This window comes from Miscanthus floridulus, chromosome 7 (assembly GCF_019320115.1).
Source record: "Miscanthus floridulus cultivar M001 chromosome 7, ASM1932011v1, whole genome shotgun sequence".
NCBI lineage: Eukaryota > Viridiplantae > Streptophyta > Magnoliopsida > Poales > Poaceae > Miscanthus > Miscanthus floridulus.
Window position 1 is genome coordinate 120,081,046 of NC_089586.1, and position 23,957 is coordinate 120,105,002.

Genomic DNA, 23,957 nt, shown 5'->3' on the forward strand with positions numbered 1-23,957 from the left:
ATCCTACTCTAGCATTGCAATTCTATGAATGTAAAGACAAGAATTGAATTGGTCAAAGTAAATGCTCAAAGTAGAGAGAGAAGGAGGAACATGGCGATGTTTTGCCGAGGTATCGGAGAGTCGCCACTCCCCACTAGTCCTCGTTGGAGCACCCGTGCAAGGGTGTAGCTACCCCTTGATCCGTGCAAAGATCAAGTGCTCTCTATGGGTTGATTCTTTGACACTCCGTCACGGTGAATCACCCACAACCGCTCACAACTTGAGTTGGGTCATCCTCAAGCTTCGTCGGATGATCACCAAGCTTACAATCACCACCAAGCCATCTAGGTGATGGTGATCACCAAGAGTAACAAGCATGAACTCTCACTTGACCACGACAAGCCTAATGAGAAGGGTGGATGCATACTTTGCTACTCTTGCTTTCACTAATGAGGTCTCTCTCTTGGATTCTCAAATCTCAATCACCTCACTAGGACCTTGCTCTTCTTAGCACTCTCAAGGGTGTTTCTCAGCTGTTGGAATGAGCAAAAGTGATCCCTTGAGTGAATAGAGGAAGTATTTATAACCCCTCATTCAAAACGAATCGTTATGTGCCACTGTGGGGTGACCGGATGCTCCGGTCAAGGTGATCGGACGCTCCGATCAATTCTCCCCGCCACCGAGCAGTTAAGTTGTGACTAGACACTAACCAGCGTCCGGTCAACACTGACCGGATGTGTCCGGTCACAAAAACTACCCTCTAGAACCTTATTGATGTTGACCAGACTCTAGAACCCAACGTCCGGTCACTTTGCTGCTCAGTGTCCGGTCAGTAGCCGGAACCTAACCAGTGTCCGGTCATCACTGACCGGACGCATCCGATCAGGATTCTTCCTCTCTGGAACCTTACTAGAGTTGACCAGACTCTGGCATCCAGCGTTCGGTCATATTTCACTTAGCATCCGGTCGCATCCAGACAACTTCACCTTGATCAAATGAATTGATCGGACTCTGTGCCAGCGTCTCGTCACTCCAAAACCAGCGTCCGGTCAACATTTGACCCTCCATTCACTTCCAGCTCGCAATCATATGTGAATAAAGTTTGCTCCAATTGATCTAAGGGCTTTTTAGGAGCTACCTAGTGCTAGATTTAATAAGTGTGCACCACACTTAACCCACTAGACTCACCTAGGTCAAGCTACCCATCCATACCCCCTTAATAGTACGGCCAAAGGAAAAGCAAAGTCCTAAACTACTCTAAGTGTCTCTTCAACACCAAACGATACTTAGAACTAGTCCATCCTTTGAAAACTAAAACGATTTCCATCGTAGGGGCATGACCACCATGATTGCCCAATCAATTGTCATTACCATGACCTAACTTAATTGCATCTGCAAAACACACGTTAGTCACAGTAATCTAATATTGTCATTAATCACCGAAACCCAACTAGGGGCCTAGATGCTTTCATCTATGTTTTTGCATGATCGATTACACCACGGCGAGTACATCAGCGTAGTATGAGTAGTTGTGATGTGGGTAGAACGTTGTTCTCACAAAAATTACCCAAAACTCGTCAGAACATGCTGTGAACTACGTCGTGAACGTTCTGTTCGTGAACCCGTGATCGGACGACGAGCTCATGTTGGTGGGCTTGTATCTTCATCTCTAGTCTCTCTTGGGGCGTAGGGATTACTTCACTAGCTAGCTGATAGTCCTAGTTGCGAGTTGGGATAGCTAGTCGGTCTCAGGTCGGGTTAGGCACAATTTTTTGTTCGCTTTAAAACTCGTGCACGTCACCCTTGTCACTTTCTTGTCTGGGCTCACCGTCACCGTGTGCACGCGCATGGCGGGCGCCGAGCTTGGCTGTTGCCGACCGCAGTTTTCTCCTCGAGCTTGTGCGTGTGTTGTTGCCACGTGTCAGCTGATGTTGCGGCGCGCCCCTCGCATTCCTGCGTCCTCGTGCTGTCTTGGCCACGCCGTGTCGCTATGCCACGCGTAGGGCCAGGCTAGTGCCTTGGCGGCCACCGTCGGATCGATGTGGCGCTCTTATCGCTATCCAATCTAGCTACTATCGAGTTGCTAGCGGTCTTCCCTGCCTCATTGCGTGCCTATCCTTGTCGAGATGTCGTCGCTCCTCTCGCATTAGGTTGCGCCTTGACTCTGTGCGGCAGCTTGTGCTTGACTCTATTTTGCTGCCGCATACATTGTCTGCCCGGATGAGCCATCCCATCCCGGTAGCTTGTGACCACTCCCTCCAATCTATGTCATGACCTTGTCCTCGCGTAATTATCATGGCCTTAGCCGGGTTTGGCCGGGTCAAGCATAGCCATCGCTGCCTGCCTTGATCAGTAGATCTACGCCATTTTCACCTTGCTCGCGGTCTGTTGCACGCCACCCTAGATCAGCGCTCCAGCAGCTAATTGATAGCGGCCGCTTGTGGGCCGACTCGTATCAGGGCACAGGTACGCCTTGTAGGCGGCCAATTTGGCAATTTGGTCGCCGTATGCCATAGGCGCCGCCGCAGTAATAGGTTTGGGGTAAGTCCCACTCCATGGGAAAAGAATCAAATTGAGGGTGTTTCTAAGCTCGTGTTAACTTCCTCTATCCGGTGCTCATTTCTATTTGGCCAGGGCGTGCGTCGTCGACGTGCTGATGCCACCTTGTCCGCATCGGACCACTACCGCGCCCGCCGAGCGCACGTGGCTAGCTTGGTTCGAACTACCTCCGACTCAACCATCACCATAGCACGAACCGTGGTGAGCTCCTAATGCCTCCCCGCCATCTCGATCGCCTTGTTCGAACTCTAGATCGTCGGAACAGCAACGCAGTCGCGCGATTTCGCCCGCTGTCGCGGATAGCATTTGGTGGTGTACCATGGAGCTCCATTTCGCAACTCGTCGTCGCACGTTGGCTCATAGTTCCCCATCGGCCCGCTTATTGCGCCGAGTTGGTCCCTGGGTGGCCGACGTGGCCACGCGGCGTCGCCCGGAGCGGCGCCAATGAGCAACGGGTGTCTTGGGGACTAGCTCAGTGTGAGGATGGGTTTGTTGGGGGTGCTGGATGAAAAATGCGCCTCTTGTGCAATAGTGAGCAAATGCGTCGGGAAATAACCACGTAGTACGGGGACTTTTCTACAAAAGCGCGGGCATGCACGTGGGCTCCCCGCCACGGGCCGCTTGCTTGGCCGGCCTGCTGCGCCCGTGGCCGCTCCACGCGGGCCGCATTGGAGTGATGGGCCAAAGTGGTTGCCGCAGGTCCGTTTCGAATTCTAAAACATTTTCTAATTTAAATTTCTAAGGCAAATTGTAAATTCAATATAAATTTGTGTAGTGGACCAAAAATTGTGAAACTAATCTTGTTGGGTTCCTAAAATCATGCTCCATCCGCCAGTATATCTTATCCACAAAGTTCTATAATATTTGCTGGAGTTCTTAAATTAAACTAAGATGCTTAAGATGCAAATATGTGGGAATTTTTGTGATGGAATGATGGTAGTGTTAGCTTTGAAAATTTTACATTAGCTCCATAGTATTATTATGTGCCATCTATAATTTTTGTAGCTTCAGAATAATTAGTTTGTTGAGGTAACTAATGAGCCCTAGGTTATATATATAGGAAATAAAAGGAAAGAAAGAAACACCTAGGGATTTTATAACTAAAACATTGTGGGGAATTAGCGCCTAGTTCGATAACTTGGATACGTGGTCTAGTACGTTAGTCGTCAGAGCTAGCTCGTTAGCTTGAGAGGCGTAATCGTATTTTAAGAGTTATGATCGCCGTTGATTATTTATGTCTCTGCGTTGCATCCACGAATATCATAATTGGGACAACGATGGATCATGGAGTCGACCGAAGTAGCAGAGAAGATGGTGCCTTGATGATCGTGTCATCATGATGGAACGTTAACTTTGGTTATATCTTACCCAAGCAAGCCCCCGTACATAACCCTATTATTCTACACTTTATCTTATGCTTGTGCATTAAGTTTTAAGGAGTTGAATGAAAACCACTTACATATATATATCCTTATCCTATGAGTCATACTAGTATGTTAGGATCGTTTATATTGCTATGCTATAGGATCCGGTAGAAGTCAAGTAATTACCTGTCACTCGCGAGAAATAGAAAAGATATTATTGTTACTGTCACATGGCATATATATGAATGATAATTGGAGACCAGACGGAATGGTACTTTAGATCTGAACTTGGTTAGGCATTCGAGCGAGGCTCGGATTGTACTTGTTCCGCCTGTGTCGATTGAGGACCGTCCGTTATTGTGGATGGTAGTCAGGTCACAGACTTATTATCCTGAGCATATACTTGCTTATGGGAACAAGAAGGCTCGTTGCTCTCTTATCGTGGGTTCCGGGTCTTTCCGGACCGGCTCATTGGAGGCGGGGATGGTGGAGGTCTAAGCACCACACTAAGTCTGGGACTCAGGAGTGAGGGCTTGGAGTCCAAGTTTGGACGGAGACCTGGACCCCTTGATAGAAGAGTGGTGGGTTGGTCTTGCTTGTGCCTAGGGTACAAGCGGGGCGTGTGTTTCGGGGTACCCAGCTGGGATACATCGGTTCTCGAATCGCCGTGTGATACAGTACGACTTGGCTATGGTCTAGCACCGTAGTAAGAACTAAAATATAAAAGATGATAAAATGGTTCTGATTGCTTACCACCTGCTTAAAAATAGCATTGGTGCTTATATAGAATGGTTAGTTAATGAACTAATAATGACTGCTAATAAAATTGAATATAAGGGCGCACGTTTAGTAATGCTTTTCGTAGATGCAACAACCCACAAGCCAAATAGGTCTTGTATATTATTGGAGTCTTTTATTTTCCTCCTGTCGGGTAAGTCTTGCTGAGTACATTCGAGTACTCAGGGTTTTATTCTCCTGTTGCAGATGATCGGAGGATGCTTAGAGCTGAGTCTTGTGTGTGAAAACCTCCTGGTGGACTCAGAGGGGATTCTTTTCACGCTACGACCGTAGTTTTATTTATAACCCTTACTAAAGTTTTTTATAAGAAAAGATACAAAATCTATTAGCATCTCTTATATATAATGTCCACTATGTTAATGCTCTACCATGTCCTTAAATTAATTCTGCTTCATCTGTAACTCTGATCACATGGTTATATTCCGCTGTTATAAACAATAAATATTATACTCTGATGTTGCATGGAAAGTGATGTAAGAAATAACAAAAAGGTTGTAAGATTTATTCTTCCATTTATGATCTTGTTGAAAAATATGGATTTTTTGGTTCTCCCATAAGATGTGCTCGACAGAACTGTTTAAATTAGCTCACTCTTGGGGTGTTTAGTGTCTAATGAAAGATAAGCACCTCTGAAAGTGAGTTATTTTAGACGGTTATACCATAGTGTTGCTATATATACATGTGGCCTCATGTAATAAGTTGGATTCTACAATTAGATATCTTGCATTTACACCTTAAAATTTTAGTGAAATTAATTAAAATTTATTGAAGATGATTTAATATAACAGTCGGCTACTGTGTATATTATTTTAGAGACGGGGAGTACATTCTAAAATCAATTCAAGGCAAATACACAAACATACACACGTAAAACGGCATTATACGAGATTTTATATAGCAAGGTGATTAAGAAATTCGTCATTTCACACACCGACGAAATAGGAAGAGAGAATTTCCTGTGAGCTATTATAAAAGTTCTCAATTCCCTACGAGCCACGGTAAAAGTTACGATGTCGCGTAAGACACTGCTCCAAATTTTTGGACCTTTACATGCCACTACCGTTACCTTTTGGGCCAACGGCAGCTAACAGGAGCTTATAATGTCCGTTTTGCCCCTCTTATACGTGGGCCCTACACATCAGCCTTCTTCGTCTTCCAGACTCCCCCACTCTCTCCGAGGCATGCGCCTCACACCTCGCCGGTGCCGCTTGCCCGCCTGCCTGCCTGCCTCAGCAGCCTTGAGCGAGCTCCAGCCCTCCCTCCTCCGCCCGCTCCCCTAGCCATTGGTCCCGCTCTGCCGGCAGCTGCTCTCCCCAGGCGCAGCCCCTGCCAGGCCGCTGCGCCCTACCTCAGCCGTAGGCACGGGCGGGGCTCAGCTATAGGTGCGTCGTGGCCGCCCGGTGCTGCGCAGCCCGCCCTCACCGGCCACTGCGTCCCGCTGCGCCACCGCCGTAGCCCGCGTCCGCCGATGCGCTCAGCCAGCCGCCGGCGCCCGCGGCTGGCCCGCCTCGGGCTGCCTCTAGCATGTCCGCGGCCACCAACCGGCGAGTCCTCGGCCACCCACCGGTGCGTAGGTCGTGGACGCATGAGACGCACATAGTCACGCGACACCGCACCGGCCGAGCCGCAGCGCTCGTCGTGCCCAGTCGAGCCGAGCCGTAGACAGCGAGCGAGAAGGGCAGGGACGCCGTGTAGGTGTGCGAGGAGCACGGCCGCACGGGATGGGAGTGCAGTGCCGGTATGCGCCCGACGCCTTGAGCACCATATCCTTGATCTAAACCCAGAAAATGTCTCGTCAGTTTGTACTTCTGAATCTCGTCTGATCTGATTCTACAGGCTCCAAATGAGGCAGGAAATGCTCAAAAGCTTCTAAGTCCCATAGAAATTTGCACAAATTGACAAATCCCAAGAGCCTGAATCCTGACAAGTGTGTGCTGGATTCCAAGCAAGTTCATCAACAGGTTACATTGAAGGAGGGAAATATGCTAAATTCAGACCAGAACTCCACTCCCTAAGACCAAAATACTGACCCAAGATGGCGAGAACCCACCTAGGCCGTAAGTGCCTTGATGGCATGCTCGTCGTGGCCAGTCGAGCCGAGCCGCAGCCGCAGCCGCGAGCGAGAAGGGGAGGCCAACAGGGACGCCGTGCAGGTGTTGGAGGAGCACGGGATGGCCATCGGTGCGCCCTGGCCGGTCCTCCTCAGGCGAGTCTGTGGCCACCACCGGTGCACCTTGGCCGGCCGCTCCCCAGGCGCCCCTGCTCTGTGGTGAAGAAGAGGTAGTAGTGTGTGGTGAAGAAGAAGGTTGACGTGCGGGGTTCACCTGTAAGAGGGGTAAAATGCACATTTCAACATCCTGTTAGCTGCCGTCTTCCAAGAAGTTAACGTTAGTGGCATGTAAGAGTGAAAAAAATTGGAGCAATGGCTCGCGTAACATTGTAATTTTCCAGGTGGCTTCCATTGAGAACTTTTATAATGGCTTAAAAGGAATTCTCTCGACGAAATAAGGGCAAAACATAAGGGGCAAATATTCGCCCGCTTTCTCTCGCTGCTCATCCCACCTCTTCGCCTCGCCGGAGCGCGCGTGCTGCGCGGGGCATGCCGGAGCTCCGCCTACCGATAACCGCCCCGGCCGCGGCCGGGTCCCGCCGCCATTCCCGGAGGCTACGGCGCCGCTGCCGCCTAATCCTACTCCTTGTCCTCTCCCTCGCCTACCTCTCCTTTTCCTCCCATGCCAACCTCCCAATCCACGGTAAGCGTTCAAATGACCAGGTACTTTTTCCATCCAGAACTATGATTTTGCTTTGGAGCTGCAATTTAGTTGCAACTGACAAAGGCATACGACCACAATCTGTTTTCTGTATGTGCGCGCGGCGGCGCGGGCAGTGGGCCGGTGTCCGCCGCATACTACCATTTTCTATCGTCGCGTAAAATTTCTTCAGGGTGCACAAATCTTCAGATGTGTTCTGGCGATTATTTCCTATTACGTAAATTCTACAGTTCCAATTGTTAGAGATACAAGCATCAGCATTGTCACCAGAAGTGAGTAGGGCCTAAAATGTGTGTTAGAGGTTCTGTTTTGGTTTCAAATGAAATGGAATTTACGTTCAGGTGGGTTCCTTGTCCCCAATTGGTTAGTTGGAAAAAGATGTGTGTTCCAGAGGTATTTGGTCACAGGAAATTGAATCACTTCCTCTTGTCACGAGTTAAAAAGATTTATTTACTTTATTGATTATGTTCTCATATTTTCTCTGGATGACTCCAAAGAAAATACTCTCTGTCCGCAGAAAAAAAATACTCTCTGAAATTTGATGTTATGCTTTGCAGCAATGCATCATGGCCTATCTAATAGGGAGAACCTTTTGAAGTGGAATGGTCAGGGATACAGCCCTGATGTTACAAATATCTCTATGTGAGTTCAAATACATACGTATAAATTCAGTTGTTTGTGTTAAAGTCATCAGATTTACGTCTTCTGCCAGGACTAAAGTTGAGTTGGAACCCCCCAAAAGTCGAAACCAACCACACAAGCGCTGTAAGAGATCTTCTCTTTATACTCTGTAAAGGGTGCACTTCTCAAAGATGGGCCTTTTTTAGTCAAATGCAACAAATAACTTTTATTAGATTTTTTTACCCTACATGCATTAGAACAAAAGGGGGGGTCTTTAAGTTTGATATAATCTTCTAGCTGATATCCCCCCTCTTTTCTGCTTAGAAACAATCCTTGCCATGCCTTTATTTTTGGAGAGAATAACAAGTGTATTTTATTACAAGTTAGTATCAAACAATCTGTCAATCTGATTAGGCCCTAGCCCTACTAAGGCTGGACGAAAAACTCGAAGCTCGTTAGCTCGCTCGGCTCGTGGCTGGCTTGACTCGGCTCGGCTCGGCTCGTTAAGATAACGAGCCGAGCCGAGCCAAGATTTTAGCTCGTTAGCTATAACGAGCCAACTCAAGCCAGCTCGCGAGCCGCTCGCGAGCTAAACAAGCCAAGCTTTCAGGAAAAAAGTATCATTTAAGGTACTTAGATGCATGAATACTATAGTATTTTATTATACTTGTATATATATTAGCGCATATTAATTTTTTTATTCGATTTAAGGTTGTTAGATTCATTTCTTTTGTATTATTATTATTCTCAAACTTTAGATAAATACAAATATTATATTTTGTGTATTTTTTATACCTGGCTCGCGAGCTTAACGAGCCAGCTCGAGCTTTTAACGAGCCGAGCCGAGCTGGCTTTCTGGCTCGTTAGGATAACGAGCCGAGCCGAGCTAGCTCGTTATCTTAACGAGCCAGAACGAGCCGAGCCCAAACGAACCGAGCCGGCTCGTTATCCAGCCTTAGGCCCTACCTTATATATGCTACATGAATCATTGCACACAAACAGTATTGTTTATTACAAGTTAATATAAAAAAATCCGATAGGACCCTACCTTATATATGCTAAAAAAAATATGTTACAGAGGTTTCTGTTTACTTACCAAATACAACATTGCAGATGCACCATGCGATATTCAGTTTTTGCCATCAGTTGATGATCTTGTGGAGCCTGCTCACTACGGGAATTTTACACAGTTCTCTTTGAGCTATATATTGAAGGAAAAAGTATTGCTTGGTAATGGCTTCTTCGAACCAGTGTTTGGTGGACACCAGAGTCTTGGGGATAGAGAAGAGACATACCATGCTAAAGACCAAACCCTCCACTGCGGTTTTGTTGGACCAGATGATTACCCTAGTACCGGATTTGAGTTGGATGAAAATGATAGAAGGTATATGGCTACCTGCCATGTTACTGTATCATCATGTATTTTTCGAAGCTCTGATTACTTGAGGAGACCAACTAAAAGCATGGTGATTTTCTAATCTCTTCTGTATGGATGAGCTTGATCGTCCGTGTGCTATAGCTAATAGCTTGTTTTCGAGTAGCAAAATGGCTTAAGTATAAGGTTTATTCTTCTAGTTGATTTCATGTTCTGTCATGATGGTAAATTATTCATTGGTCTTCACTCCTTATCAATCTTTTATTTCATGAATATTTCTTGTTTTTTATAAGTTCTATAGTAATTGTACGATGTGCCATAAACTCTCACAGATTGTGAAGGAGATCAGCGAGGGTGTCCTAACCGAGAAGGAGGCCCGAAGCTCATCCAGTTTGAGTCATCAAGGTGGAGGCCCAAATCAAGTTCGAGCCCATCTATGGTTCCAGGACCAGTCTGTCATAAAACTGGACATACGGGCGCGTCCGGGCTCTGTTTTCGACGATCCACATATAGATGGAAAGCTAATTAGATAAGAAAGTCAATGCAAGTGGTCTCACGTCAAAAGCCCTTCGTAATCAACGGGAATCGTCGAAACAAGTCAGTGTCCAGAATCTGCAGGGTGCTACGATACCGTCTTTTGGTCCGTTGGGCCGCGTATCGTTTTAGAGCCCATTAGGGGGCGCGTCTAGGGGGGTGACGTTCGGGGCTCTATAATTAGCAGCCACCGCTCTCCTTAGGGTTTGAGTTTTGTTTAATTCTTGATTTTCTCGTGAAACAGACGTCGTTTTGCTGCAACTGTGCAGCTAAGGCCGCTTGCTGTGAACCAGGGTCCCGGTTCTTGATCTTGTTCGCCTGTGGCGATTAGTCATTTCGAATAAAGACCTGAACTCCTTCTCGTTATCAGAAGCCTCATATTTATTTGTAATTTCAGATTGCGTTCATCCCGTTTTTGCTTTTGTTCTCGATTCGCTTGCAGAAAAGCCTTCTCGGCGAGGTTAATCGCGTTCGCGTGGTTGATAACCAACGGAGCAGTGGTGTAACGGTTGCGAGGGTCCGAATCTGTCTTGGTTTGAAGCCTAGACCGTGAACGTCGAGTCTCCACCAATCGACGCTATCGGAAGATCGGACCTTTCTACATTAGATTGGCTCTTACGCTAAGAAGAATGTGTGCTTCGTCATGTTCATGGATGAGCTAACACTGGCAGCCCTTTCCTCTGAAGGACACATGCCTGATGGAAATGGATTCATAGGCTTATGGAGAAGTGTCGTAGTTAAGAACTTACCATACGAAGATATGCTAAGAGCTGGGAATGTGCCAAAATTTCTAGCTCATCGACTCTTCCCATCTGCCATGTAAGTCTTCAAGGAAGTATGCGTATCGTACTTAATTGTGCAGTGAATTTTTTTATTACCAGCAATGTCTTTGCTCTAACAATAAATTCTGTTAAATCCAAAAAATCCTACAAGTACTGCCTACTAACTGGTTAGTGCTTATCATCCCACCAGCTCTCATTGTAACTAGGGCTTCTTACTTTGCTTTATGTTGCAGCGAATTTTCTTTTTCCTATTTTGTTAATAATAATGCTTATGCCCCGGACACTGCGATCACAAAAGCGCGTTGTCTGGACATATTGTTCAAAATGCAACATTGAACATTAATTTCTATAGTAATATAGTTATAAACTCTTGATCAAATAAAAGTTAAAAAGCCTTGTAAAATTGTAGTATTACGGAAGTATTTTTCAAAATCTACAAACATAATCTTTATAAGTTTAAGGTTATTATTCATATAGGCATCAAGAGCCTAAAAAGGAGTGCTCTATCACAAAATGGCATTGTTTTCTGGCTAAAGAAATTTTCTCTTGAGAAATGAGCTAGTATTTTCTCACCTGGGTTAACTGAAGGTATTTTTCTTTCTAGGTATTCTATATGGTTGGATAGCAAACTGCGCCTCCATGCTGATCCAATGCTTATCATTGAGTATTTCTTATGGAGAAAGAAAGGAGAATATGCCATCTCAATGCACTATGATCGCTCTTGTGTATGGGAGGAAATACTCCAAAACAAGCGGTTGAACAAGTACAATCATACTGCTATTGATGAGCAATTTCACTTTTACCAGTCTGATGGTCTTGTCAAGTTTAATAACTCTGACCAACTGCCTGTTCTTCCAAGCTGTATGTATCCTATCATATTGTTTAGTTAATGACTTAGAAGTATATATTTCTTGATTGGCCCAAGAGTTGACCCTGTACATGAACTTTTGCAGATGTACCTGAAGGATCATTCATTGTGCGTGCCCATACACCAATGTCTAACTTGTTTTCATGCCTTTGGTTTAACGAAGTAAACCTTTTTACCTCACGTGATCAATTGAGTTTTACATACACTTATTTGAAGCTCAGGAGAACGAATCCAGGGAAACCTTTTCACCTAAATATGTTTAAGGTAATAGCAACAATCAATGCATTTCAGCATGTACAGAGTCCGAGTCAATAAGTCTAAAAAATAGTTGAGGACATTCGGCCCTATGTACTTAAACTATATGACACCATGTGGCTACCCAGCACAATCAAATTAGGGGTCTAGTGTGTATGTAAGAGTTACTGGCAAAGCCCTGTTTATTTTCCTGAATTCCTTCTCTGTAGGCAATAACTGGGTGCAACAATCCATGCTATTGCATATTGAATTGCTAGGACCATATATTAGTAGAGAATTGTAGTTTACTGCTTAGGGTCCCAAAAAGGCAATTCTGCAGAACAAAGTAATCACCATCGCATTTATTAACGGGTTTGCATAGACTATCTAATACTATGGATGTCGATTTGTTGTCGAAACAGGACTGCGAAAGAAGAGCGATAGCTAAACTGTTCCATCACCGAACTAACGAGACTACAGATCCACCACCAGCTAATCTTCGTTTGGACACGATTCGTCATTCATACAAGGCTGAGACTGCCATTTGAGGAATCAACAGCAATGTGACTTCAATTTATTGTGCATACCATTCATCCAGCTCTTGCATTCAGGGTACAAGTTGATCTTCTCCTTGCCGCATCCAATCGTGCAGGACAGTCAGCCAAAGTGATATCGTCTTCTTTTGTTTACAGAGGACCAGAACAGCGTCAATGTGCCTAACATGCTTGTTTGTAGAGAAGAGAAACGAAGTAACGTTTGCACAGCCGTTGGCAGTAGACATGTAGCAACGCCAGTGGTCTCACTTCGTTAGAAAATTCATTTTGATTTCAGCTTTGTATTGTGAAAATGTTCATTGAACAAATCGAAGTGTTAGAATGATGGTACCCTCTATTCCAAATTATAAGATGTTTTGATTTTTTTTCTAAATATATTATTTCTACTATATGTATCTAAACATAGTGTATATCTAAATACATAGCAAAAGCTATGTATTAGAAAAGTCAAAACATCTTAATTTGAAATAGAGGGAGTACCTTTTTAAGTTCATCGAACGTGTACCATTTTCTGGCTTTGTAAGTACATATCCGGAGAGTAACCTTTGCTTCTTTTATTCATATATTGTGCATTATTGTTGTATCTCTGAATTTTTTAAATGATGCGTGTTTCCTCGTTGACATTACACAATGTCATGGCCAGTACGGACTCTGATGAACACTCTCTGTAAACTCATTCATTGGATGTACTTCAAGCAACATTTCAAATCTTGTTAACAAGTTGGTATTGTATTTATGGCCAACTTTGTCACATAAAACTAAGAGGACATCTGGATGTAGGTAGCCACATAAACTTAGGACATCCTGATATATTCCATTCAAAATTATAAATCGTTCTGACTTTTCTAGATACATAGTAAAAACTATGTATGATATCTAGATGCATAACATAGTAGAAATTATGTATGATATTTAGATGCGTAATAAAAACTAAGTCCCTAAAAAAGTCAGAATGACTTGTAATTTAGTACAGAGGGAGTAGCTTACGAATCCTGAAGTGAAAGGCATAGAAGCATACATGGCACTAGGAGAAGTGGAAAGGTGAAACGGATCCAAAGGAAACAGAAACTATCGAAGTATGATTGCTGCACAGGAAACAAATAAATATGGCTTCTTAGTTCTTACAGACCTGTCATAGCACCATCAAACGAAAGGAGAAAGTGTTGGAGCAGTAAAATTCAATACAATCCCCACTTCAATTCACCATCAACCAATAACCAATGTTTGGACATCTATGAACCCAGCAGCCAATGCAACTGATAAAACAGAAGTTGAGCATAAAGAAAACTGTTTTACAAGAGCAGAAGGATGCCAACTGTTCATGAATTATCACATGACAAGTTTCTATGCAAGATAACGATATAATTTTCTATCTACTTTGTCTCTTTCCAAGAATTCACGCTCAATTAGAGATTCGATGCGCTTCTTTATGACAACAGGGTTTGGCAAGAAACGTGCTTGTAATTGCTTGGTAACCTCAGCTACAATGCTGTTATGATCCAACACCCTCCGTGATTTCATGATCCTGACAATGGCTGCTTCGATCTGAGGTTTCCTGTCCTCCTCAACCCGTTGGCGAGTCTCCTGTTTCTCTGGTTCAGATTCCTTTTGCGCTACCACTGTCCCAATCTTCACTTTAACAAGCTTGCTTGTGAACTTATCATTAAAGTAGAATGTATCATCCTCCGATATGTCCTTGCTCATGGGCTCCTTGCGGAGAACATTCTTCCCCTTGACACAAGCAAGGGACTGCAGACATCTCTTTAGGTCTGAGGCAGGTATCTCAGTATCCCGTTCAATGTCTTTGTAGGTCAATCCATCAGCATTGTTAAACAGCATGAGAACACACATCTGATAAGTGGATACATTCAGTTCATGCTTCTGGCCTTTTCCAAATGTGGCTTTTATGTCAGCTGTACCCATGTTTGTTTGCCATGTCAATCTCCGGCCATTGTGAGTCCCAAGATAATATGCCCGGAACTTCTCACATACTGTAAGTATTTCAGTTGGAAGGTTGCAAGGAGGACTGGGCTGCGTAGGCCAAGAACCAGTTGTCAAAATGTGGACATCAAGCGTAGGGCCATCCCCGAGTTCCTCAGACTTCTTGGCATAGAAGTCTTGCATGGTGTCCTGGGAGGTTTTCATATCAGTGAACATGCCCTCTAGCTTCGAAGTGAACTGGTATCCACATTCTGTCTTGAGTTTAACTATCATACTTCTCTCAGCATCATCAGAAACAGTTTTGCTAGACAGGAGCCTTTTCGCCAAATGCTGCTTATAGTACTTTTCAAACACATCCTTCTCCTGGAGGTATCGGAACAGCATCATGACTTTGTCCATTATAACCTCCACATCTTCTTCTGTGGCCCCTTTAAGTCCTTTGCGGAGTTTGTCATCAACATATAATGATATGAATTCAGGTGACCGGTTGTTTAAGTTGATGAAATACTCAAAAGACGAATTCAGAGCATTCTGGAAGGTTTTGTCATTGCCAAAAGCAACACCGATGATCTTATCATGCTTGTCCTTCTCATTTAACAAGCGTTGGACAAATTCGACTGGATCTTTCAAACTTTCTGGATCCGTCACTAACTGCTTCCCTGTTTCCCTCAGGTAAGAAGTCATGACATCTCTAATCGTTGATAACCCATCAGGAACCCTTCGGAACAAGGAATACATCCGACCCAAATCTTCATACCTGTCATCTACTAGCATGTTAACAAGCCCTGAATTTTCCATGTGAACCAATCTGTGCATGTGATTGGCAATCATCTCTTTCTCCACTACACTAGTTATCTTTGCCTCACTGCCAGCATCCAAATAGTGTGAGACACGCTCCATTTCCTCATTTAGACGCCTCTCGGCCTTCTTAAGGTAGTTCCCACAGTCACAGCACTCAATGAACTCTTGAGACTCCACACTGTAGAAGCTGGCTGAAACATCCAGAAATAGTTTCTCAAAATCGTCTTGATACACAGCAGGACCCAGATCCATCAGCATCTTTGTTATGCTCCTCATCAGGCCTCTGTTAATCACTTCACCCATTCTTTCCCCTTTTATAAGATCCAAAAGGGTGTTAACCAGCCGACTATGGATCATGGGGGAGCGAATTATGTGATCCCTCCACAAATTCAGACCAAGCTCATGAACAGGTGTCCTATGAGATGTAGGGACATATGTCCTGTCCATGTACATAAGAATATCTCGTATCATCTGTAGCGCCTTGTTGTGATCCATCCACTTTGCATTCAGCTCCTCCAAAAATAAACCACCATGTGCAGCCTCTATTGATTTTGATATTTCCTTCAAGCGCCATGTCATTGTGTTCTGAAGGCCATCATACAGCTTCTCACCATACTTGTGAAGCACCATGTTGTAGGCACTCCTGCAGAGAGAGAGTCACAATCACGCTAGGCCACACTATATCTTGGTGTAGTGCACCTACATCTACGTGCCACACCAGATATTTTTGTACAGTAATTAGTGCTAGTAAATTTGCTAACTAATTTTCTGCAAAAGAAAAAAAAAGGTTCAACAGGCACAGATTTGGAGAGACTATAATACGTAAATCAAACACAAATCTACTGCTCACATAGTCACATGAAGTGCAATGTAACATCAGTTCCTACATACAACTCAGTCTCGAATAATCACGGTTATTAGCTATCAAAATCTGTATAGAGGGGTAGGAAGGATCCACAGGAACTGGCGTTCCGCTAATAATCATCCCGAACAGGCACAATTTTGCCCGAATTTGCACAAGTCGCTACTCCAGAAACACATAATAATTCTTCGAATGGCCGTCAGCGGATGGCCCGAAAGGCAGCGATGGCCAGGTAAGGTGAGTTGCGCGGGGTGGGTTGTGGGGGTGTGGACCAACCTGTAAAGCTCCTCGAAGGAGAGGCCACTGGCGTTGTGGTTGTAGATCTCGTGGATGGCGTGCTCGAGGACCTTCCATGTCCGCTCCGCGTACTTGGGGTCGAGCTCCACACGGTTCTTGAACGCCTCGATCTTGAAGTTGCGCTTCCTCGGCGGACCGCCGCCGCTCATCGCCGCCAGAGGTTAGGGTTCGGGGGCAGGGAGGGCGGGTGGGTGGACGCGGGCGGAAGCGGGGCGGACACTGGACACAGGGAGAGCGGCGGCGGGGAAGAAAACCGATGGGGAAACCAGATGGCTCCTCCTTTCTCTCTCTTCTTTTCCCCTCTTCGGGTCTTATTTAGCCCGCGTTTAGTCGGTGAAAAGTTAAATTCGGCTAACATTTTTGTTTTTATTGGGTAATTAGTGTTTAATCATGGACTAATTAGGCTCAAAACGTTCATCTCGTAATTTTCAACCAAACTGTGTAATTAATTTTTTTCGTCTACATTTAATGCTCCATGTACGTATCACAAGATTCGATGTGATGGGTACTGTAGCATTTTTTGAGAAAACTTTTCGCGAACTAAATAAGCGGCTTATTCGCTGGTTGGTTTCTGGGCTGGTTTAGGCTAGCTGGTGCTGGTTTGTTGTGAGAGAAAAACACTGTTGGCTGGCTGGTTTGGGCTGGCTGAAACCAACGAGCGAACAGGCTGAAGGGCTAGTTCATGTAAAATCTTACGTGTCATATCGGGTGTTACGTGGAGTATCGTATGGATATTTAAATACTAATAAAAAAATAAATTACAGAATCCGTCAGTAAACTACTAGACGAATTTATTAAGCATAATTAATCTGTCATTAGCACACATATACGGTAGCACTTGTTGTCAAATCATTGACTAATTAGGCTTAAAAGATTCATCTCGCGAATTAGTCATAATATGTGTAATTAATTATTTTTTAATCTATATTTAATACTCCATACATATGTCTAACGTTACAGAGTATAAAGTTTTGGAGGAAACTAAACGAGGGCTTATTATCCGTTTCTCACTTTTTTTTTCTTTCTCGACGATGATGAACCGAGATGACGCATGTCCGCCTTCCCACCTTGTCAGGTTAATTACCGCAACCCGTTTGGCCCACGCTACAAAATTGCCTTCATCACTCAAGCAGATTAGCTGCAATTACTTCACGGGCCAGCCTGCCAAGACCGCAAGATGTCCATTTGCGTCCCCAATAGATCGCAAGCCGTCGATTGTGTTCTACTGCACGTCTGCACCTCACACCGCAGACCATGCGGATAGCCGTTCGACTGCCCATCAGAGGCTCGGAGCAGTGCTTCTACGGTTGCTGCTGTATCTTATTGAGCAATAAGATAGTTGATAGTGTTCCGAATGATTTTCTTGTCATCATTTTTTTAGACGATTTTCTTGTCATCACTGAGAGAGCCATTTTCCAAAAACTAGTGGTGTAATCTTATATGGTGCGCAATTTTTTATGCGTACTCAAACTATTTATGGATTGCTTATGAGATAACTTTTTTTTAGTGAAATTTTACAGCGCTCGGAAATAATGAGAGCCCTTCGTTTATTCACCATGTTCGCTCGTTGGTTTCAGCCAGACTTATTCAACCAGCCAACAGTGTTTTTCTCTCACAACAAACTAGCACCAGCCAGCCCAAACCAGCCCAGAAACCAACCAGCAAACATGCTGTTTTAGATCTGACGGTTTAAAAATAGGAGAAACTAGATGGAAGAAACATAACTTGTGGGTAAGAACTAAAAGATATATGGACCTGGAACTGGTTTCTAATTAATTTGGGAGGGTATAACAGTATTTTAGCGGCAGTTACTTCTCTGAATCGGAAAAAAGACCTACGCGCGAGGTAGAGTGGCTGCGCTCGCCGGCAGCCTACGCGCGAGGCAGAGCGGCCCATGCCGCCGGCCCGCCCGGTGACATGGCCCACTCCAGCAGAACCGCCGAGACGATGACCAGGAAGAGCAGGCCGGCCAGGAGGGCCAGGTGGGCGCACAGGGTGTCCGCCGAGCAGCGCCGGGAGCGCGTACACCCACCATGTGCCGTCCGTGCAGGAGGAAGCCGCAGAGGCCATCGCCATGGACGAGGTGTTCTGGGCTTCTGGCTAGCTACTTCTAGTCGCTGCTACCTAGGCTTTGAGATGAGAGAGAGAAGGCAGCCATGGTGGCTCGGATGGACGTGCGCGTGGCCCTCAGCCTCCTCGTGTCGGAGCTCAGCGTCTCCTCGTGTCGGAGCTCAGCATCGTGAGGCCGCCGGAGCTCGGCGTCGTCTGCCCCTCCCCAACGGCGCCCGCCGTCGGCGCGTCCTCATCCACCGCGGCCGCGGCCAGCGCCTTCCTGCTGACGGCGCGGAGGTCTCGAAGAACGAGAGGCCCTCCTGCTCCGCGAGCGCGGCGGCATCCCCACGCGGCACGGTGCGGAGGTGGCGCGGCGCCAGGTCGGTCTTGTTGCCTATGAGCATGACGGCGGTGCCGCCGTGTCCGCGTGGTCCCAGAGACCCCGGAGCCACCGCTAGGGAGTTAGAGATTATGTACTGTAGGAAAAGTACTAAACTATCCTTAATTATAATTAATTAATTTTCTTAATTAACACATGTGGTAAATAATTTTGACGGGAGGAACCGGTGGTTCCTTCTAAGCACCATAACAAACCTCTCTTTTTTATAATGTCGCTCAGAAGAGTACCTCACATCTTATATATCTTGAGAAAAAATAAAAGGCAGTACAAAGATGAATAACACATTAGTAGAGAACAGACCTTTGATTCTCGATTAAAATAGGCTCTAGTTCCGGAATTTTTTTCCCCTAGGACTAGAAATACCTTTAGTCCCGGTTGGTGGATCCAACCGGGACTAAAGGTCCCTGCCCAACGGCTACTGCGCCAGACAGAGGTGGCAGGGACCTTTAGTCCCGGTTGGAGCCACCAACCGGGACTAAAGGTATACTTTTACTCCCGGTTGGTGGATCCAACCGGGAGTAAAGGTCTATTCCCGGGCCGTGGCTGCGCCCGGGGTTGGAAAGTTACCTTTAGTCCCGGTTGGAGCCACCAACCGGGACTAAATGTTCTCCCTTTATATATCGGTCGTCTCCTTTCTCCCCGAGCCCGAGCTCAGCACATTTTGAAGCTCACTGCACTAGTGTTCTTGCTTCCTCCCTCCCTCCATTGTTTCTCCATCCATTCTTCGATTCCTCCATCGATTTCTTCGATTCCTCCGTCGATTCTTCAGTTGTAAAGGTTACCAATCTCATACTCTCATTTTTCACTATTGTCTTATGCCATTTTGTTCACTATATATATATGGTTCTTTATTGTGATTTTTTTCATTTGTAAGCAATTTGAGCTCAAAATCACTTCAAGCTTGCATATTTACATGAAAGAAGGTTAAAGTATATATAAATATAAACTTAGAAAATAGTTAGAAAATTATAGCAAATCCGTACTAGTTGAACTTGCGGACCGTGTTCAGCTCGGCGAGCATATTCTCTGCCAAGCGGTAACGGACGTCAAGGAGGAGCTTTGATTCTATGAGGGAGAGCGACAACGGTCGTGGAAGACCGTGTTCCCTTCCTCGTAGAATCGGAGCTCTTCCTTGACCAAGTACGGTGCCGTCCGGTGGAGAAATGCTCGCCGAGATGATCACGTAAGCAAGGTCAACTAGTACGGATGGTTATTTATTCACATGTCCCGATATCGTCGCAGTAGTCTGTCAATCACCGTACCTAAACGTAGTATATATAAATATAAACTTAGAAAATAGTTAGAAAATTATAGAAAATCCGTACTAGTTGAACTTGCGGACCGTGTTCATCTCGGCGATCATGTTCTTTGCCGAGCGGTAACGGACGTCAAGGAGGAGCTTTGATTCTACGAGGGAGAGCGACAACGGTCGTGGAAGACCGTGTTCCCTTCTTCGTAGAATCGGAGCTCTTCCTTGACCAAGTACGGTGCCGTCCGGTGGAGAAATGCTCGCCGAGATGATCACGTAAGCAAGGTCAACTAGTACAGATGGTTATTTATTCACATATCCCGATATTGTCGCAGTAGTCTGTTAATCACCGCACCTAAACATAGTATATATAAATATAAACTTAGAAAATAGTTAGAAAATTATAGAAAATCCGTACTAGTTGAACTTGCGGACTGTGTTCATCTCGGCGATCATGTTCTCTGCCGAGCGGTAACGGGTGTCAAGGAGGAGCTTTGATTCTACGAGGGAGAGCGACAACGGTCGTGGAAGACCGTGTTCCCTTCCTCGTAGAATCGGAGCTCTTCCTTGACCAAGTACGGTGCCGTCCGGTGGAGAAATGCTCGCCGAGATGATCACGTAAGCAAGGTCAACTAGTACGGATGGTTATTTATTAAAACATGTTTTTGAGCTATAATGTATTAAAAAATGAGTATAGAGATCTAGATAATTTTATAGTTTCTTAATTTTATTTGTTTATAAAAGGAGAAATTTATAGTGTATTAAAAAATGAGTATAGAGAGTAGATGTCAACTGCTTCTGGATCCTCGGCCTCTCATGGGTTTCCAAAGCGACTTAGGCCGGGCCTCCCTCTCATTCCATGCAGCAAGTGTCGTGATGAGACGAAGATTGTGATGGAGTACCGAGTGAAGAAGGAGGGTCCCAACAAGGATCGTATCTTCTACAAGTGTCCGGATCGCAATGTGAGTTATTTTATCGTATTTAATGATTATGGTTAGTTTATACCTATTTTCATGATGGTTGTGATTAAAGTTCTAATTTTTTGTTTTAATTTCAGTGGGATGGCAGTGGACGATGTTCAGGCTTCTACTGGGAGGAAGAGTATGTTGAACTCGTGCAAAAATATCTTACACAACAGGCAGATACGGCGGCTAATGAGGCAGTGATCCAGCCGAAGAAGCCCAAAGATGTTGCACAATCGGGGGATCTGTCTGTTTTAGTTGAGATTGGTCGTGAAATCCTTGTGCTCCTGAAATGTATTTTAGCTTTAGTTCTTTTAGTGGTAGTTGGGATTGTCTACATTGTAGCGATGCTTTCATAAATTTGTATCTTTTGTGGTGGCACGCATGTTGTATAAATAATTAATTATGATCTAGGTTTTAATATGATATTTATGTCATGTAATGCAGATGAGCCGTCATTGGATGTATAATGCTGATCGCCGCTCCCAAGAGTTCATTGGCGGTGTGCATTCTTTGTTACGTGCGGCTGAGGCAAACAAACGCGACGGTTTCATGTGCTGCCCATGTGCCATATGTAAGAATATGGTGGAATATCCTTGCTCAAGGACTCTTCATTCACACTTGTTTAAGTCGGGTTTCATGCCAAACTATATTTGTTAGACAAAGCACGGAGAAACCGGTGTTGTAATGGAAGAAGGTGAAGAAGAACAATGGGACGACAATGATATTATTCCCGATGGTGCGTGCTTCAATGATACTGCAATGGAAGAAGCTAAAGAAGAGGTAGCCGCAGAAGATGAGCCGGCTGATGATCTTTCTCAGGTCATTCGTGACGCACAAAGAGAATGTGAAAGTGAAAAGGAGAAGATCAAGTTCGAGCGGATGCTAGAAGATCACAAGAAATTGTTGTACCCAACTTGTGATGCAGGGCAGAAAAAGTTGGGAACCACACTAAAATTGCTGCAATGGAAGGCAAAGAATGGTGTATCTGACAAGGGATTTGGAGAGTTACTAAAAATCCAAAAGAAGATGCTTCCAAAGTACAATGAATTGCCCGCCACTACCTACGAAGCAAAACAAGTTGTCTATCCTATGGGGCTAGAAATAGAGAAGATACATGCATGTCCTAATGACTGCATCCTGTACCGTGGCAAACAGTACGAGAAATTGGATGCATGCCCGGTATGACATGCGTCGCGGTATAAGATCAGGCGAGATGACCCTGGTGATGTTGAGGGCGAACGTCCATGTAAGAAAATCCCTACCAAGGTTATGTGGTATGCTCCTATAATACCACGCTTGAAACGTCTGTTCAGAAACAAAGAACATGCAAAATTGTTACGATGGCACAAAGAAGACCGTAAGGTAGACAATATGTTGAGACACCCTGCTGATGGGTCCCAGTGGAGAGCAATCGACAGAGAATTCCCGGAGTTTGCAAATGACGTAAGAAACTTAAGGTTTGCTTTAAGTACAGATGGTATCAATCCTTTTGGAGAGCAGAACAGTAGTCATAGCACTTGGCCTGTTACTCTAAGTATCTACAACATTCCTCCTTGGTTATGCATGAAGCGGAAGTTCATTATGATGCCTGTGCTCATCCAAGGCCCGAAGCAACCTGGCAATGACATCGATGTGTACCTGAGACCATTTATTGACGAACTTCTCATTTTGTGGAATAAAGAAGGTGTACATGTGTGGGATGAGTACAAACAGGAACACTTTGATCTGCGAGCATTGTTGTTCGTAACAATCAATGATTGGCCTGCTCTAAGTAATCTTTCAGGACAGTCAAACAAGGGATATAATGCATGCACACACTGCTTCGGTGATATTAGAGGTGCATTCTTGAAAAAATGTCGAAAGATCATGTACCTTGGCCATCGTCGATTTCTTCCTGCAAATCACCCCGTAAGAAAGAAAGGCAAGCATTTTAAAGGGAAGGCAGACCACCTGACCAAGCCTCGCAACCGAACCGGTGAGGATGTACTCGATATGGTCAATGATGTGAAAGTCGTCTTTGGAAAAGGACATGGAAGCCAACATGTTCCGAAAGATGCTAACGGTCACGCACCCATGTGGAAGAAGAAGTCCATATTTTAGGACCTACCCTATTGGCAAGTCCTAGAGGTCCGTAGCTCGATCGACGTGATGCACCTGACGAAGAATCTTTGTATGAACCTGCTAGGCTTTATGGGTGTGTATGGAAAGCCTAAGGACACATTTGAAGCACGACAGGACCTGCGTTGTTTGAGAGAAAGAGACAACCTGCATCCAGAGAAGACAGATGATGGACGCCATTACTTACATCCTGCTAGCTACACTCTAAGCAAAGAGGAGAAGGAAATCATGTTTGAATGCTTAAACAACATCAAGGTACCATCTGGATTCTCCTCGAATATAAAGGGTATTATAAATGTGCCAGAGAAGAAATTCTGTAACTTAAAGTCCCATGACTATCACGTTCTCATGACGCATTTACTTCCAGTTGCATTAAGAGAAATTCTACCTCCAAATGTACGTCTAGCCACCGTGAAGCTATGTGCATTCCTCAATGCAATTTCTCAGAAGGCAATTGATCCAACTGATCTAGCTAAACTACAGAATGATGTGGTTCAATGTCTCATCAGCTTTGAGTTGGTGTTCCCTCCTTCCTTCTTTGATATTATGACACACCTCCTAGTTCACCTAGTCAAGGAGATTTTCACTCTCAGTCCTGTGTTCCTACACAACATGTTCCCCTTAGAGAGATTCATGGGAGTCCTGAAGAAATATGTTCACAACCGTGCTCGCCCAGAAGGAAGCATCGCCAAGGGCTATGGAACAGAAGAGGTCATTGAGTTCTGTGTTGACTTTATTCCCGACCTTGACTCGATTGGTGTTCCTGAATCGAGACATGAGGGGAGACTAAGCGGAAAGGGGACACTAGGGAGGAAAACATATATTGGTACGGA

The 23,957-nt window shown here is 44.9% G+C and overlaps 2 protein-coding genes and 1 long non-coding RNA gene across 3 annotated transcripts; 2 read left to right on the forward strand and 1 right to left on the reverse strand.

The window, feature by feature from the left end:
* The first annotated feature begins 7,232 nt into the window (after window positions 1–7,232).
* LOC136464494 (probable hexosyltransferase MUCI70) lies at window positions 7,233–12,702 on the forward strand. Its single transcript, XM_066463442.1, has 8 exons — window positions 7,233–7,453; window positions 8,029–8,113; window positions 8,184–8,236; window positions 9,206–9,558; window positions 10,609–10,820; window positions 11,388–11,644; window positions 11,737–11,915; window positions 12,308–12,702. Exons 1-8 carry the CDS (start codon window positions 7,300–7,302, stop codon window positions 12,431–12,433), a joined length of 1,419 nt encoding a protein of 472 aa, XP_066319539.1. The 5' UTR covers window positions 7,233–7,299; the 3' UTR covers window positions 12,434–12,702.
* A 900-nt stretch (window positions 12,703–13,602) lies between these two features.
* On the reverse strand, window positions 13,603–16,555 carry LOC136464496 (cullin-3A-like). Its single transcript, XM_066463443.1, has 2 exons — window positions 16,320–16,555; window positions 13,603–15,824 (listed from the first exon to the last, which is right to left on the reverse strand). The coding sequence occupies exons 1-2, from the start codon at window positions 16,487–16,489 to the stop codon at window positions 13,784–13,786; spliced, it is 2,211 nt and encodes a 736-aa protein (XP_066319540.1). The 5' UTR covers window positions 16,490–16,555; the 3' UTR covers window positions 13,603–13,783.
* Window positions 16,556–20,899: 4,344 nt separating this feature from the next.
* On the forward strand, window positions 20,900–21,427 carry LOC136464497 (uncharacterized). The gene is made up of 2 exons (XR_010761195.1): window positions 20,900–21,003; window positions 21,099–21,427. It is a non-coding gene; the product is annotated as an uncharacterized lncRNA (long non-coding RNA).
* The last annotated feature ends 2,530 nt before the right edge of the window (window positions 21,428–23,957 follow it).

Excerpts from the sequence above, each read along its gene's own strand:
- LOC136464494 (XM_066463442.1), top strand. The coding sequence starts at position 7,300 with ATGCCGGAGCTCCGCCTACCGATAACCGCCCCGGCCGCGGCCGGGTCC. Across the intron at positions 7,454-8,028 it reads TGCCAACCTCCCAATCCACG|CAATGCATCATGGCCTATCT; the intron begins GTAAGCGTTCAA and ends TATGCTTTGCAG. Across the intron at positions 11,645-11,736 it reads ACTGCCTGTTCTTCCAAGCT|ATGTACCTGAAGGATCATTC; the intron begins GTATGTATCCTA and ends GAACTTTTGCAG.
- LOC136464496 (XM_066463443.1), bottom strand. The coding sequence starts at position 16,489 with ATGAGCGGCGGCGGTCCGCCGAGGAAGCGCAACTTCAAGATCGAGGCG. Across the intron at positions 15,825-16,319 it reads TCCTTCGAGGAGCTTTACAG|GAGTGCCTACAACATGGTGC; the intron begins GTTGGTCCACAC and ends CTCTCTCTGCAG.